Source organism: Ranitomeya imitator, chromosome 4 (genome assembly GCF_032444005.1).
Source record: "Ranitomeya imitator isolate aRanImi1 chromosome 4, aRanImi1.pri, whole genome shotgun sequence".
NCBI classification, from domain to species: Eukaryota; Metazoa; Chordata; class Amphibia; order Anura; family Dendrobatidae; genus Ranitomeya; species Ranitomeya imitator.
Genome location: NC_091285.1, coordinates 73662407 through 73678211, shown reverse-complemented (window position 1 = coordinate 73678211; position 15805 = coordinate 73662407). Strand labels below are relative to the sequence as shown.

Below are 15805 nucleotides of genomic sequence, written 5' to 3'. Positions count from 1 at the left end.
CTAGCGGCGTTTTTTGCCGCAAAAAAAATGCGTTTTTTTGCGGCAAAAAAACGTATTGCTGTCTATGTAAACGCATGCGTTTTTAAGCACATGCGTTTGCATGCATTTTTAAACGCATGCGTTTTAATAGAAAAACACAAGAATACACACTGATAAGCCACCCCCCAACCCTAACCCTAACCCTAAGGGATCCTAACCCTAACCCTAGGGTTAGGATCCCTAGGGTTAGGGTTAGGGTTAGGATCCATAGGGTTAGGGTTAGGGTCCCTAGGGTTAGGGTTAGGATCCCTAGGGTTAGGGTTAGGGTTAGGTACCAGTACCACCGCAAACGAGAGTGTTCCCCCTCAGCTCGAACAGTGCTCTACCACTTGCAAAACTTACCTCTCCCTGCTCCACCACTGTGTAGTCTGTGCTGCTAAATCCTTCAATTGCACTGCCAATACAAATTTGTTGAAATGATAGATGACAGTTAAAATATACAGGGGCCCTGGCATCCATTTAGACCAGTTAATACTTTGCACCTACTCCCACTTTCTGCTACTCAGCAGAGGAGCCCACCCCAGTACATAGCTATGCCGCCTGTTTAGTCCTGTTACCGATTTTGAACTGCATTTAGCCTACTTTTTTATTGTGGGCCTAAAAACTGTGTCTGCGCCACTCATTACAGTTGTCCTCCACTGAACAAAACTAGGCCGCCTGTTTAGTCCTGTTACCAATTTTGAACTGCATTTAGCCTACTTTTTTATTGTGGGCCTACTAACTGTGTCTGCGCCACTCATTACAGTTGTCCTCCACTGAACAAAGCAATGCCGCCTGTTTAGTCCTGTTACCAATTTTGAACTGCTTTTAGCCTACTTTTTTATTTATGGGCTGCTAACTGTGTCTGCGCCACTTATTACAGTTGTCCTCCACTGAACAAAGCAATGTCAGGCTGGTTTCACACTTGCGTTTTAAAATGCAGCGTTTTAAACGCAAACGCATTTGGTGCAAAAACGCGTTTAAACACGTTTAAACGCAGCGTTTTTTAGGCGTTTGCGTTTTTGAAACGCATGATGAGAAGTGTGTGACAGCTGCCAATCATCAAAATCAACTAGAAAATCCACTGTAAACATAAATACCTAGGGTTAGGTTTAGGGTTAGGATCCCTAGTAACCCTAGGGATCCTAACAATAACCCTAACACAAACCCTAACCCTAACCCTAGGGATCCTAACCCTAACCCTAACACAAACCCTAACCCTAACCTAGGGATCCTAACCCTAACCCTAACACAAACCCTAACCCTAACCCTAACCCTAAAACACAAACTCCAACCCGAACCCAAACTCTAACCCAAACTGTAAAACAAACTCTAAAACAAACCCTAACCCAAACTCTAACCCTAAACCTAACTATAACCCTAACCCTAGGGATCCTAACCTTAACCCAAACCCTAACCCTAACCCTAACCCTAGGGATCCTAACCCTAATCCTAGCTATTTCTGTTTATAGTGGGTTTTCAAGTTGATTTTGATGATTGGCAGCTGTCACACACTTCTCATCATGCGTTTCAAAAATGCAAACGCAGGAAAAAACGCATGTAAACGCATCAAAACGCCACGCTTGTTTTAACACATGCAAAAATGCATGCGTCTAAAAAACGCAGCGTTTAAACTCGTTTAAATGCAATTTTTTACCACATGCATTTGCGTTTAAAACGCTGCGTTTTTAAACGCAAATGTGAAACCAGCCTTAGATGGACTGGTCTGCAGGTGTCATGTTGCATTTGCAGAGCCCCTGATGCACCTAAACAGTAGAAACCCCCCCACAAGTGACACAATTTTGGAAACTAGACCCTCCAAGGAACTTATCTAGATGTGTTGTGAGAACCTTGAACCCCCAAGTGTTTCACTTCAGTTTATAAAGCAGAGCTTGGAAAATTCATTTATTTTCCACAAAAATTATTTTTCAGCCACCTGTTTTGTATTTTTCCAAGGGTAGCAGGAGAAATTGGACCCAAAAAGTTGTTGTCCAATTTGTCCTGAGTATGCTGATACCCGATATGTGGGGAGAAACCACCGTTTGGGTGCATGGGAGAGCTCGGAAGGGAAGGAGCACTGTTTTACTTTTTCAACGCAGAATTGGCTGGAATTGATTTAGGATTTATTTTTTTTTTACACATTTAAAATGTTTTTTTTTTTTACTTTTTTACTTTGTTTCATGGGGGGAAATCACTATATAGTGACAGATCGCTGATCTGACACTTTGCAGAGCAGTGTTTCAGATCAGCGATCTGATATGCAGTGCTCCTGGCTTACCAGCGCCTGCTCTGAGCAGGCACTTGGTAAGCCACCTCCCTGCAGGACCGGGAAGTAGCCCCATGGCCATTTTGGATCCAGGGCCTGCATGGAGGAGACACTCAGTACAAGGTGAGCACATCGCCTTGTACCGATCGTCTCAGGGAAGCACGCAGGGAGCCCCCTCCATGCGCGATGATTCCCTGTACCACCGGAACACTGCGATCATGTTTGATCGCAGTGTGCCAGGGGTTAATGTGCCGGGAGCAGTCCGTGACTGCTCCTGGCACATAGTGCCGGATGTCAGCTACGATAGTTAGCTGACACCCGGCCGCGATCGGCCGCGCTCCCCCCGTGAGCGTGGCCGATCGCATATGACGTACTATCCCATCACTGGGAATTAAGTCCCAGGTCACCTTGACGGGATAGTACGTCATATGGGATTAAGGGGTTAATAATGACTGAGCCCATTTTGTCCTGAAAGGGAACCTGCCAGCAGTTTTGGCTGATATAAGATGCGGCCACTGCCTTTCAGGGCTTTTCTATAGCATTCTATAATTCTGTAGATAAGCCCCTGATCCGACCTTTGAGATAAGAAAAATACGTTTTATTATACCCACCCGGAGGGGGTGCGGTCGGGTGCGGTCCAGTCCGTTGGGTATCGCAGGTCCGGGTCAGGTGCCTCCCATCTTCTTGCGATGCCGCCTGCCTGTTGCTTCATTGATCCCCAACATCATGCTCCTGCGCAGGCATGCTTATCTGCCCTGTTGAGGGCAGAGTAAAGTACTGCACTGTGCAGGCACTGGGAGCGGTCAGAGAAGCCCAGCGCCTGCGCGCTGCAGTACTTTACATTACATATACATTTACATATACATTTCTCTCTCCTCTGACATGTATATCATGTCAGAAGAGAGAGAAATTATTGAAACAGCAGGCACACTTTTTTTGTCATCACCGTTATTCACTGAATAACGGCAATCACATGATTAGACATTGGAAAATCCAACCCTAATCATGTTCTCCAGGGTCTCAGTTACCCCAGGTAGCTGAGACCCTAGAGATTTACAGACTCTGGAAGTCACTACAGCCTTATATCCAATCATCGTTTTAAAACAACGATGAGGGAATAAGTACCCTTAGCGGCCGCTGTTTTAATGAGTATCGATGGTCGATAAAGGCTTAAACTAGTTAGATCCCTTTGGTGTGCCATGAACTGCTTACGGAGCATGCTATGAAGTGCTACTTCGAAAATGTCAGGAAAATCCTACTAGAACAACTAAATTTTATATGAGGTTAATAAGGACACTGTAAATGATGGCAGCTCTGTACTGACTATTATTTAAGATGAGTTTAAATGTGATGGTGAAATCTGATCACAACCACATCACCAATTACACTTATGCAACCACATTATTTTAGTATTGTTGTTTGTATCTCCCTCAGCAAAGATTTCAGTTTGTTTCTCAATGGGTTTGAACAGATTAATGTCTGACAAGAGAGAAATTATTTTTCTTGGTATGACTTTTTCATATGACAAAAAACTAGAAATGGTAAAGAGAGGGGTGCAATATTGCAGTTACCAAAATAACAATCAGTCTACTGTAAGGTAGAATTCTCACCTTTATACATTGTAAGTATGCGCAACACATATAGTAAGTATGATAGGAGGGCTGCATAGGGCACTGGACCCATGAAGGATCTGCATTCTTTATTCGGGGCATTAAAACTACGCGTTTCGTGGACCTCCTGTCCACTTCCTCAGGTGCATAGTCAATGACAAAAAAATGACATTTTAACAAGGATGTGTAGATTTTCGTTATACACTGTATGTCATGTCCACCAAAGGTGGATAGCATGTACCCCTCTATGGTACATGCTATTATAGTTTAGGTCCAACCCAGGTCTCTTAAGTTTTTGTATTGCTTTCTTGGGTTCACTAATTAATATCATACATATAGTAAATATTTTTCCGAAATTGCTAAACCATTGACTAACTTAGCTAAGAAGGGGACTGACATGGTCAACTGGAAGCCTGAGGCAATCAGTGCCTTCACTGAGCTTAAAACTATTTCTCATCTGAACCATTATTGTTTTAGCCTTATTCCCACCATACTTTTTAAATTGTGGAGGTTGATTGTGGAGGATCATTTTCAGCCTCAAATACGGACACATCTGAGGCCGGAAAATTGATATATAAATAAAATCTGATTTGACATCAGACAGAACCTAAAAATGGCACTGGACAAAAATACCACCTTTGCCAATAAAAGATGCATAGATGGTCCCAATTTTGGGATTTGTGATAATGTGTGGCTATCTACAAGAAAATATTAAACTTAAAGTCCATTCTGCCAAGCTGGGACCAAAATTCATTGAGCATGATGATGAAGAAGAGTGCTGCCTGATTCTTGATCCTCTGTTCCGTCCATATGGAGACTAAAGGAACTTCAGGGCAGATGACATTCTCAGGTCACTAGACAGAGCTTAGTTGATAAAGAGCAGGAATGATTCCATCATAGAAGGAAATTACATTAGTCTGGCATGACTTGCTTGCTACAAAGCTATGCTTGCTCTTGTTATTTACTGTATTCTTAGGGTACCGTCACACTGAAACGACGCTGCAGTGATACGACAACGATGTCGATCGCTGCAGCGTCGTTGTGTGGTCGCTGGGGAGCTGTCACACAGACCGCTCTCCAGCGACCAACGATCCCGAAGTCCTCGGGTAACCAGGGCAAACATCGGGTTACTAAGCGCAGGGCCGCGCTTAGTAACCCGATGTTTACCCTGGTTACCAGCGTAAACGTAAAAAAAAACAAACACTACATACTTATATTCCGTGTCTGTCTTCCGGCGCTGTGCTTTCCTCTGCACTGTCAGCGCCGGTCAGCCGTAAAGCAGAGCGGCGACGTCACTGCTGTGCTTTCCGGCTGGCCGGCGCTCACAGCCAGTGCAGAGAAGCAGAGCGCCGGAGGACAGACACGGAATGTAAGTATGTAGCGTTTGTTTTTTTTACGTTTACGCTGGTAACCAGTGTAAACGTCGGGTTACTAAGCGCAGCCCTGCGCTTAGTAACCCGATGTTTACCCTGGTTACCAGTGAAGACATCACTGAATCGGCATCACACACGCCAATTCAGAGATGTCAGCGGGAGATCCAGCGACGAAAGAAAGTTTCAAGCGATCTGCTACGACGTACGATTCTCAGCGGGGTCCCTGATCGCAGTAGCGTGTCAGACACAGTGAGATCGTAACGATATCGCTGGAACGTCATGATTCGTGCCGTCGTAGCGATCAAAATGCCACTGTGTGACGGTACCCTTATCCAAATACTTACATACGCGCTGTTTAATATATTGTTCCAATATCTTTCCTGGTATAGAAGTAATGCTCACTTGCCAGTAATTTCTTGGCTCTATATTCTTTCCTTTTTTGAAGATACACATTTGTCATTCTCCAATCTTCTGGGACTTCTCCTCTTCCCTAGGATTTTTCAAAAATTCTGTCTAGTGGTTCTGTTGGTTTCTCTGCTAACTCTCTCAGTACCCTAGGATGTAATTCATATGGACCAAGAGATTTAAATTTGTTTACATTAACTAAGTGTTCCCTTACCATATCTCTGTTTATAGATAGTGTGAATTATTTTATTCCTTTAATGGCACCGTGAAGATCAGTTGATGTTACAGTTGCTTTCTTAGAGAACACAGAGGAATTTAAAAGTTTGGCCCTCTCAACATAATTTGTATGCCTTTTATACTTATTTTAATCCTTTCATGCTGATAACTAGACATGAGGGAATATCATTGGCTCCCTCCTTATTCGGCTCGCTAATAGAGCTTACCGAATAGCTGCTGCGGGAACCCGGATACCTGGATCGCTCCCGATAATCAGGTGTTTGGCGCCCCAGCTGCTTGTGTCGCGGCTGTGTGACAGTCACAACATCTGCATGGAGAGCCTGTGTGTTGTGACTGTCACAGAGCCGCGACACATGCAGCTGCGGTTACGGACAGCTGATTATCGGGAGCGCTCCAGGTATGCGGGTTCCTGCAGCAGCTATTCGGTATGCTTAATTAGCGAGCCGAATAAGGAGGGAGATGAAAGATATTCGCTCATGTCTATTCATAACTATCAGTAATTGAACAGCATAAAATTAACAATTATTTGCTTATTCTTATTCTACTTAATTACATTATTATATTGCAAGTATCACTACTAGAATTTATTACATTCAATCTACAGACATCTAGTATTACATTACTGCTTTATGTTTTTATAAGTAAGTGAAACACAATTCTATTTTCAATTTAAGACAGAATTCATTTGGCATTGTAAGCAGTGTAGTTGTAAGCATTCATTTAGTACTTAGTATTGTATTATCTGTGTAACACCATTTTAATGTTTTCTTTAGTTCCTCCAGTAATACGAGTGTATCCAGAAACGCAGGCCCAGGAACCTGGAGTGTCTTCCAGCCTGAAGTGTCATGCAGAGGGTATTCCCAACCCCAAAATAACCTGGCTGAAAAATGGTATTGATATTATGCCAAAATTATCCAAGCAACTCACATTAATTGGTAAGCCTTTTACTGACAATTCTGTAATTACTTAAAGCAAAATAATCAATTAGCACAAATCTATATGATATACTTATTGATTTAAAGGAAGTCTGCCAGTTAAACGGATCCAAACTAACCCAAGCTGACAGCATAAACTAAGCGCACAACATTGTAGGAGATATAGCCTATAAAATAACACCATTAGTGTTTGCATTGTTGCCTTTGTAGTGTAGAAAATGAAATGTAGCCAAATATTCTAATTAGGCTGCTCTGTGTACCTTTGGTGTGACTAAGGGTACCATCACACAGTGCCATTTTGATCGCTACGACGGTACGATTCGTGACGTTCCAGCGATATCCATACGATATCGCTGTGTCTGACATGCAGCAGCGATCAGGGATCCTGCTGAGAATTGTACGTCGTAGCAGATCGCTTGGAACATTCTTTCGTCGCTGGATCTCCCGCTGTCATCGCTAGATTGGTGTGTGTGACACCGATCTAGCGATGCGTTCGCTTGTAACCAGGGTAAACATCGGGTTACTAAGCACAGGGCCGTGCTTAGTAACCCGATGTTTACCCTGGTTACCAGCGTAAATGTAAAAAAAAAAAAACAGTACATACTTACATTCCGGTGTCCGTCAGGTCCCTTGCCGTCTGCTTCCCGCACTCACTGACTGCTGGCCGTAAAGTGAAAGCACAGCACAGCGGTGACGGCACCGCCGTGCTGTGCTTTCACTTTACGGCCGGCAGTCAGTGAGTGCGGGAAGCAGACGGCAAGGGACAGACACCGGAATGTAAGTATGTACTGTTTGTTTTTTTTTACGCTGGTAACCAGGGTAAACATCGGGTTACTAAGCGCGGCCCTGCGCTTAGTAACCCGATGTTTACCCTGGTTACCCGGGGACCTCGGCATCGTTGGTCGCTGGAGAGCTGTCTGTGTGACAGCTCTCCAGCGACCACACTACGACTTACCTACGATCACAGCCAGGTCGTATCGCTGGTCGTGATCATTGGTAAATCGTATAGTGTGACGGTACCCTAAGTCGCTTGGTTTCATCCACTGGTTTTGCACGCCCCTGACTCCCTTACTGGTGATTGACAGTGTTGGTTTGCATTCAAGAAAGAGAGGAGGGGGAAGAGGGAAGGGTTGGAGCTTGACACACCAAGACATGCATCTGTAAGCCATTGCAAATAAATGTAGCTGGTGGGTGCCGTACCTGCTGGTGATTTCAGCTGAAGTAGAAGAAAAGAAAGGGAATTTCCAGCACGTCCTTCCAGTGTAAGTAAAATATCCAAAATAGGACTATGACTAAGGGCGCCGTGGTGCGCCAGAAACGCATCAGGCAGAGAGTGTCTCTCTCTCTCTTTTAAAACTGTTTTTTAAAATGTTCTAATAAATTTTGGATATTTTACTTACACTGGATGGAAGTGTTGGTTTGCCTGGTATCAGCACAGTTTGTAGAAAAAACTGAGACAAGCTAGCACTGTCAATTACTTGTGAGGGAAGCAAAGCCAGCATCGGGACGGGACATTCTTGGCTACACCAATGGTAGAGAGTGCAGCCTAATTAACATATTTGATTAAACTTTGGTTTCTGCAGAATAGAGGCATAGAATAAAAAACTAACGGAACAATTTTTATGGTGGTTATGTCCCATACAAGCCTTTTTACTTAGTTTATACAGTAAGTGTTAGGTGTCGAGATCCCACCTCTGCCTCTGCGGTCTCCCATTCTTCTCCAGCCGCAGTGGAGTCTGCTAAGCGGAGACATCAGTCCCAGCATCTGGCTCAGGCTGATACTGGACGACTGGTTACTGCTGCCTTTCCAGCTTCTGCCATTGTAGCCAGTACTGGGCAGCGGCGAGCAGACATGTTTGGGACTAAGTCCTGATTGTCCCTTTCTAAGCATGCCCAGGGCAAGATCTCTCATTGGAGATCAAGGGTCACATGCTTAGATACTGCAGCAAATCCCATTGGTTCTTTAGGAAGGTCCTGAAGGTGTTCTTCTTCTGTGGCTGACTCCCATTGGTCCTTCTGGGAAGGTCCTGTTCTTGCTGCAGCTATAAAAGGTTCGCATGGCCGCACGGCCATGCGTTAGTGTACATTTGGAATCGTGTGTGTGTTGATGAGTGCAAGTCGTTCTTTAAAATCCCCTCCCTTGTGTATGACTGTTTGCAAAAGGTGGATGCTTGCTGTCTAGCGCCCGACTAAGCTGTCAATATAAAGACACACGTTACAGTGTCTATTGCTGTAACCGCCAGTGTGGCGCCGTGCGCTTATAGAGCGCTTTCCTATCCCAAGTCTGGGTGGTTAGTGGCGTCCACCAAAGCGGCACAGCACGCACTCTTGTGCTTTAAGTTATACTTTCTGTTACTTTGACACCCCAGTTGCGATGTCGAGCTCAAGTGGTCTGAACGTACTCTAACTCTGTGTCTTGGGATAGAGTCCTTTGACTCTTTGCTTGCGCTCTTGGTGTGGCACCGCGGCCCTGTGACGCAACAGGGTTTGCTTCCTTCACACAGAGTGAAGTTAACCCGTGTGTATCCACATTGTACCACCATATAGTCCGTCATTACTCAGCAGCAGGTTCCATCTCTGCACGGTGGACCCCGGGCTGCAAACGCACCTTATACCATCTCTCTTATAATTTGGTGTGTTCCGCTAGCCCTAACATTACACTAGCACCAGGGTCTGGCTAGTAATGACAGACAAACAGCAATCCTTGCTGTACATCCAGCAGCTGGAGGGTAGGTTGGTGGCTCTTGAATGCACAACCTCAGCTGTGGATGTAACCGCAGTTGCTGTTCAGGCTGCTAGCGTGGCTGCAGCAACCTTGTCCACAGCTATCCCTGTTCTGACTCTATCTTGCCTCCCGCTGCCAGAAAATTTTTCTGGTGATAGTAAGTCTTGTAGGGGTTTCGTGAGCCACTGCTCTATACATCTCGAGCTTCTGGCTGCACGTTTCCCCACAGAGCGGGCTAAGGTGGGATTTATCGTGTCTCTCCTGTCGGACAGGGCGTAGGAGTGAGCTACGCAGCTGTGGGAGCGTGACAATCATGTGGTGCAGAGTGCTTCAATGTTCCTGAGTAGGGTTGAGCAAAACAGATCTGACAAATTCAAAAATCGCCGACTTTCGGCAAAGCCAGGTTTCATGAAACCCGTCCTGATCCTAGTGTGGGATCGGCCATGAGGTCGGCGATCTTCGCGCCAAAGTCACGTTTCGTATGATGCTTTCAGCGCCATTTTTCAGCCAATGAAGGAGGACGCAGAGTGTGGGCAGCGTGATGACATAGGTCTCGGTCCCCACCATCTTAGAGAAGGGCATGACAGTGATTGGCTTGCTTTCTGCGGTGTCACAGGGGCTATAAAGGGGCATGCACGCCGACCGCCATCTTACTTCTGCCGATCGTAGCATAGGGAGAGGTTGCCGCAGCTTCATCAGAAGAAGGGATTAAGCCCCGAAAATGCTTGTGCTGTAGCGATTTCCACTGTCCAACACCACCATTTGTTTGCAGGGACAGTGGAGGCTATATTTTTGTGCATCAGCTCTATGCAAACCAACTGCTTTTTTAAAAGCAAAAATCCTGTTGCTCTTTTCTGCACAGTTATCTTGTTTATTTGTCCACACTTTTGTGTGCAGCAGTCCTTTTTATTGCTGCCATACTTTTCCTGGGATCATTGTAGGGAGATTGAAATTGTACTACAGTCCTTGTATTTTTTAATATATCTTCCAGCCACTTTCTGCCACTGCATCGATTCAAAGTGACAGGAGACAGCATTTGTCCAGTATGGTTACTAACTACTTTTCCTCCCTTATCGATGTTCTCCCTCACAGGTCATTCCCCTTTGATTACTGGGCATCTAAAATAGACACCTGGCCTGAATTGGCGGAATATGCATTACAGGAGCTTGCTTGCTTGCCCAGCTGCTAGTGTGCTATCAGAAAGAGTCTTCAGTCCTGCTGGTTCAATACTGACCGAAAAAAGGACTCGTCTGGCTACCCAGAATGTTGATGATCTAACCTTCATTAAAATGAACCAATCATGGATTTCAAATTATTTTGCCCCACCTTCCCCTGCTGACACATAGCTTGCCTGAAAAATGTCTTGCTTTTGGCCTCCTCTTACTGACTGACTCCAATTCCTCTATTTGCAGCTGCTGAATGTCCACCATAGGCCATTTTTATACCTCCCTAAATGGTCTGACTCCCCTCACAGGGCCGTGGTCACCACTTGGCGCAAGCACCCACGCGAGTGCCATTTGCCTGGACAGGTGGGTGTGCCCACTTTTGGGCGACGGCACTGGCACAGGGACCCTCATAGTACAATGAAGTGTCTCTGATGGTGGTGGTGCACACCCAATGTCAGACACACCATCGTAGTATGAGGGGCTCTGTGCCAGTACCGCCGCAAACGAGAGTGTTCCCCCCCAGCTCTGAACAGTGCTCTACCACTTGCAAAACTTACCTCTCCCTGCTCCACCACTGTGTAGTCTGTGCTGCTAAATCCTTCAATGGCACTGCCAATACAAATTTGTTGAAATGATAGATGATGGTTAAAATATACAGGGGCCCTGGCCTCCATTTAGACCAGTTAATACTTTGCACCTACTCCCACTTTCTGCTACTCAGCAGAGGAGCCCACCCCAGTACATAGCTATGCCGCCTGTTTAGTCCTGTTACCGATTTTGAACTGCATTTAGCCTACTTTTTTATTGTGGGCCTGCAAACTGTGTCTGTGCCACTCATTACAGTTGTCCTCCACTGAACAAAGCTATGCCACCTGTTTAGCCCTGTTACCAATTTTGAACTGCATTTAGCCTACTTTTTTATTGTGGGTCTACAAACTGTGTCTGCGCCACCCATTACAGTTGTCCTCCACTGAACAAAGCAATGTTGCCTGTTTAGTCCTGTTACCAATTTTGAACTGCATTTAGCCTAGTTTATTATTTGGGCCTATATCTGTGTTTCCTCCTCATCCTGCCCATTGCCCAGCCACTGCTAGATGAATCTGCTGGTACATTGACCCAGACAACTACATTCCCCTTGCACTCTACACAGCCAGAATCTGACCCTGCTGAAAGTCAGGGTCCCCTTCTCGCATACTTAACCACCTTACATGGGGACAAAGAGGAAGGTGCAGATGAAAGTGCAGGTTCCTTCATCAGGTGGGCAGGCATACTCTTTGGCAACGTCACTGGCACAGGGCCCCTCATAGTACGCAAAAGTGTCTCTGGCAGTGGGAGGCGCCACCCGCCGTCAAACACACCACCGTACTATGAGGGGCCCTGTGCCAGTGCCAAGTGCCAATGAGTGGGCCCCACTGCTTGCTCAGGATCACAGCACTTGCAAAGTTAAAATACTTACCTCTTCCTGCTCCACCGTCGTGACGTATTCCTGGGCCCATGAAAATCTTGAGCCAGCCCTACCCCCCACAACTTCAGCCAAATGACCCCCTGTTTTCAATGCCTAACTATTATTATAAAGTAAATTAAGATTGACAAGCTTAAGAAATAAGAATTGATGTTTTTGGCATTATAATGGGCACTGTACGTGTTTTGCTGTCCTCCACTCACTGCCGACTTTGATTCGCCATTGACATGCATTGGGTTTCGTCTTTCGGTCTACCCCCGACTTTTCGAAATAATCGGCCGATTTCACCCGACCCGACGTTTGACAAAGTCAGGTTTCGTGAAACCCGACTCGATCCTAAAAAAGTAAAAGTCGCTCAACTCTATTCCTGAGCACTCTGAAACAGGTCTTCTTAGGACCTCGTGTCACCCATGATACGGCGCTCCAACTGTTGGCATTGACTCAGGGTTCGTCCTTGGTCAGCCATTTTGCCGTCTACTTTCGCACCCTAGCATCTGAGCTGGAGTGGTCGGATAAAGCCCTTATTACGATATTTTGGAGGGGGCTGGCTGACCACAAGAAGGATGCTCTGGCCACTAGGGAGATTCCCGCCACACTGGAGTTAAGAGCAGTGTCCACTCGTATTGACCTTTGTTTTCACGAGCGGAGGTTAGAGCTCAGTGTAGGCAGAGGTTTCGGCTGGCTCCCACCTTCGCAAAACCTTTTGAATCTCCAGTCCAGGCCTCTGAGTTACATGAAGCCATGGAAGTGTCACGAGCAGGATCTAAGTCTCGGACCGCTCATGCACTCCAAGTTTGTCATGTTTGCCAGCAGTCAGGACATCTTGTCACCAGATGTCCCCAGCAGTCGAGGAAATGTCAGCTTCTAGTGGTAGTAGGTGGAGGTACACTAGACACGGCGACGTTTGCCCCCAAATTGTCATTTAAGGGGACAATAACTATAGGCCCATTTTCGCGCTCGGTAGAGCTCTGCGTGGATTCTGGGGCGGAGGGCAATTTTATGTAATCTGCCTTCGCCCAACGTCACGCAATTCCCCTGGTAATGTTAGCTCAACCAGTGACCGTATGAGTGGTAAATGGGTCGACACTGCCCTCACAGATAATACACCAGACCATCCCTTTCACTCTGTCCATGTTGCCATCTCATCAGGAGATTATATCTCTACTCGTCATTCCTGAGGGAATTGATGAGGTCCTGTTAGGGATGCCTTGGCTACGGTACCATTCTCCTCATATTGAGTGGTCCACAGGCAGAATTTTGGGATGGGGTGAATCTTGTGGGGGTAGATGTCAGAGGGAATGTGTTCAGGTTGCTACTACTGAGGTACCCGCAGATCTATCCTCTCTCCCAAGCAATATTGGCCTTATGCAGACGTGTTCTCCAAAAGAGCTGCAGAGACCCTTCCGCCTCACCGCCCCTATGACTGTCCTATTGACCTCTCGCTCGATGCTGAGCCTCCCCGGGGTCGAGTCTATCCGTTATCTCTCCCGGAGATGGAGGCAATGTCACAGTACACCCAGGAAAATCTGGCAAGAGGATTCATTAGGAAGTCAGTATCACCTGCAGGGGCTGGGTTCTTCTTCGTGCAGAAGGAGAATGAGGAACTACGTCCATGCATAGAGTACAGGGGTCTTAACGCCATCACCGTTAAAAATAAGTATCCTTTGCCCCTGATATCTGAGCTCTTTGACTTTGTGAACGACATCTTCTGGGATATGCTCTCCACCTCGGTCTTAGTCTATCTGGATGATATTCTCATCTACTCTCCAGATATTGACTCCCACCGGAGAAATGTTTGCAGAGACTTCGACCTCTTATGGGCAATTTCCCTCTACGCAATGTTGGAGAAAGGTGTGTTTGAGCAAGAGTCCTTACCTTTCCTGGGCTATATCATCTCGGCCCAGGGATTGGCTATGGATCATGCCAAACTACAGGCTGTGATGGACTGGCAGGAACCCCATTCTCTTAAAGCAGTGCAGCGCTTTATGGGGTTCATTAATTACTATCGCCAGTTCATTCCACACTTCTCAACTTTGGTAGCTCCCTTGGTTGCCCTCACCAAGTAGGTAAAAAATCCCAAATTGTGGTCTGAGGAGGTCTCCAAAGCCTTTCTCTCCATTAAGTCACACTTCGCTAGCGCTCCCATCCTACATCACCCCAATGTAGATAAGCCATTTATAACAGAGGTGGATGCCTCATCTGTTGGTGCTGGAGCAGTCCTTTTCCAAAAGGATGCTCAAGGTCGGAAGCATCCTTGCCTCTTCTTTTCTAAGATCTTCTCACCAGCAGAGAGGAATTATTCCATCGGGGACAGGGAGTTGCTAGCCATGAAGTTGTCCTTCTCGGAGTGGAGACATTTCTTGGAGGGGGCTCGTTTTCCCTTCCAAGTCTTTACAGATCACAAGAATTTGGTGTACCTGCAGACAGCCCAGCGGTTAAATTCTCGCCAGGCATGATGGTCCTTGTTCTTCTCCCAGTTCCATTTCACCCTCCATTTTCCTTGCGGGGAGAAGAACATTCGTGCCGACGCTCTCCCTCGCTCCATTGTATCTTCTGAGGAGGAGGAAGAGGAGCTTTGGCTTATTGTCCCCACCGAGAGCCTGAGAACTGTGGCCCCAGTTTTGCTCAAGTCTGTGTCTCCAGGCAAGACTTTTGTAGCATCTAATCTGCGTCCCCGCTCCGACATTTGCTCCTGGCGACTTGGTGTGGCTCTCGGCCCGTAACATCAGGCTGTGAGTTGAGTCCACTAAGTTTGCACCTCGCTACTTGGGTCAATTCAAGGTCCTCGAACAGGTTAACCCTGTGGTCTACTGTCTGACCCTTCCTCCATGCCTGGGTATCACCGACACCTTTCATGTGTCCATCTTGAAGCCCGTATACATGTCCCAGTTTTCCGAGTCATCTGCCGGGACATCGGGTTTGTCTACGGACGATTATGAGGTGAGTGCTATTTTGGGGTGCAAGGTGGTACGTGGCAAAAAATTCTATTTGGTGATTGGAAGGGTTATGGCCCAGAGGACAGGTCCTGGGAGCCTGCTGAACACATTCATGCTCCACAGCTCATTGCTGCCTTTGAGCGTAGCGAGGTCCAAGGAGGGGGGCCTAGGGGGGTAATGTTAGGTGTTGAGATCCCACCTCTGCATAGGGGGAATCTCGAACCATCTCCGCTGCAGTCTCCCATTCTTCTCCAGCCACAGTGGAGTCTCCTCAGCGGAGACGTCAGTCCCGGCGTCTAGCTCAGGCTGATGCTGGATGACTGGTTACTGTTGCCTTTCCAGCTTCTGCCATTGTAGCCAGTATTGGGCAGCGGCAAGCAGACGTGTTTGGGACTAAGTCCTGCTCTTCCCTTTCAGAGCATGCCCAGGGCAAGATATCTCATTGGAGATCAAGGGTCACATGCTTAGATACTGCATTGGTCCTTTAGGAAGGTCCTGAAGGTGTTCTTCTTCTGTGGCTGACTCTCATTGGTCCTTCTGGTAAGGTCCTGCTCTTGCTGCATCTATAAAAGGTTTGCATGGCCACACGGCATTTGGAATCGTGTGTGTGTTGACGAGTGCAAGTCGTTCTTTAACCCCTATCTGACCTTGGACGGGATAGTACATCCAAGG

The 15805-nt window shown here is 46.6% G+C and overlaps 1 protein-coding gene across 1 annotated transcript in view; it reads left to right on the top strand.

Annotated features, from left to right (window-relative positions):
• The window catches only part of FSTL4 (follistatin like 4), a 1706306-nt gene that overhangs the window by 1612088 nt on the left and 78413 nt on the right, over positions 1-15805 (top strand). Inside the window, exon 9 of the mRNA XM_069761964.1 lies at positions 6683-6844. Within this exon, the coding sequence (XP_069618065.1) occupies positions 6683-6844 (162 nt within the window). The remainder of the gene's footprint in view (positions 1-6682; positions 6845-15805) is intronic.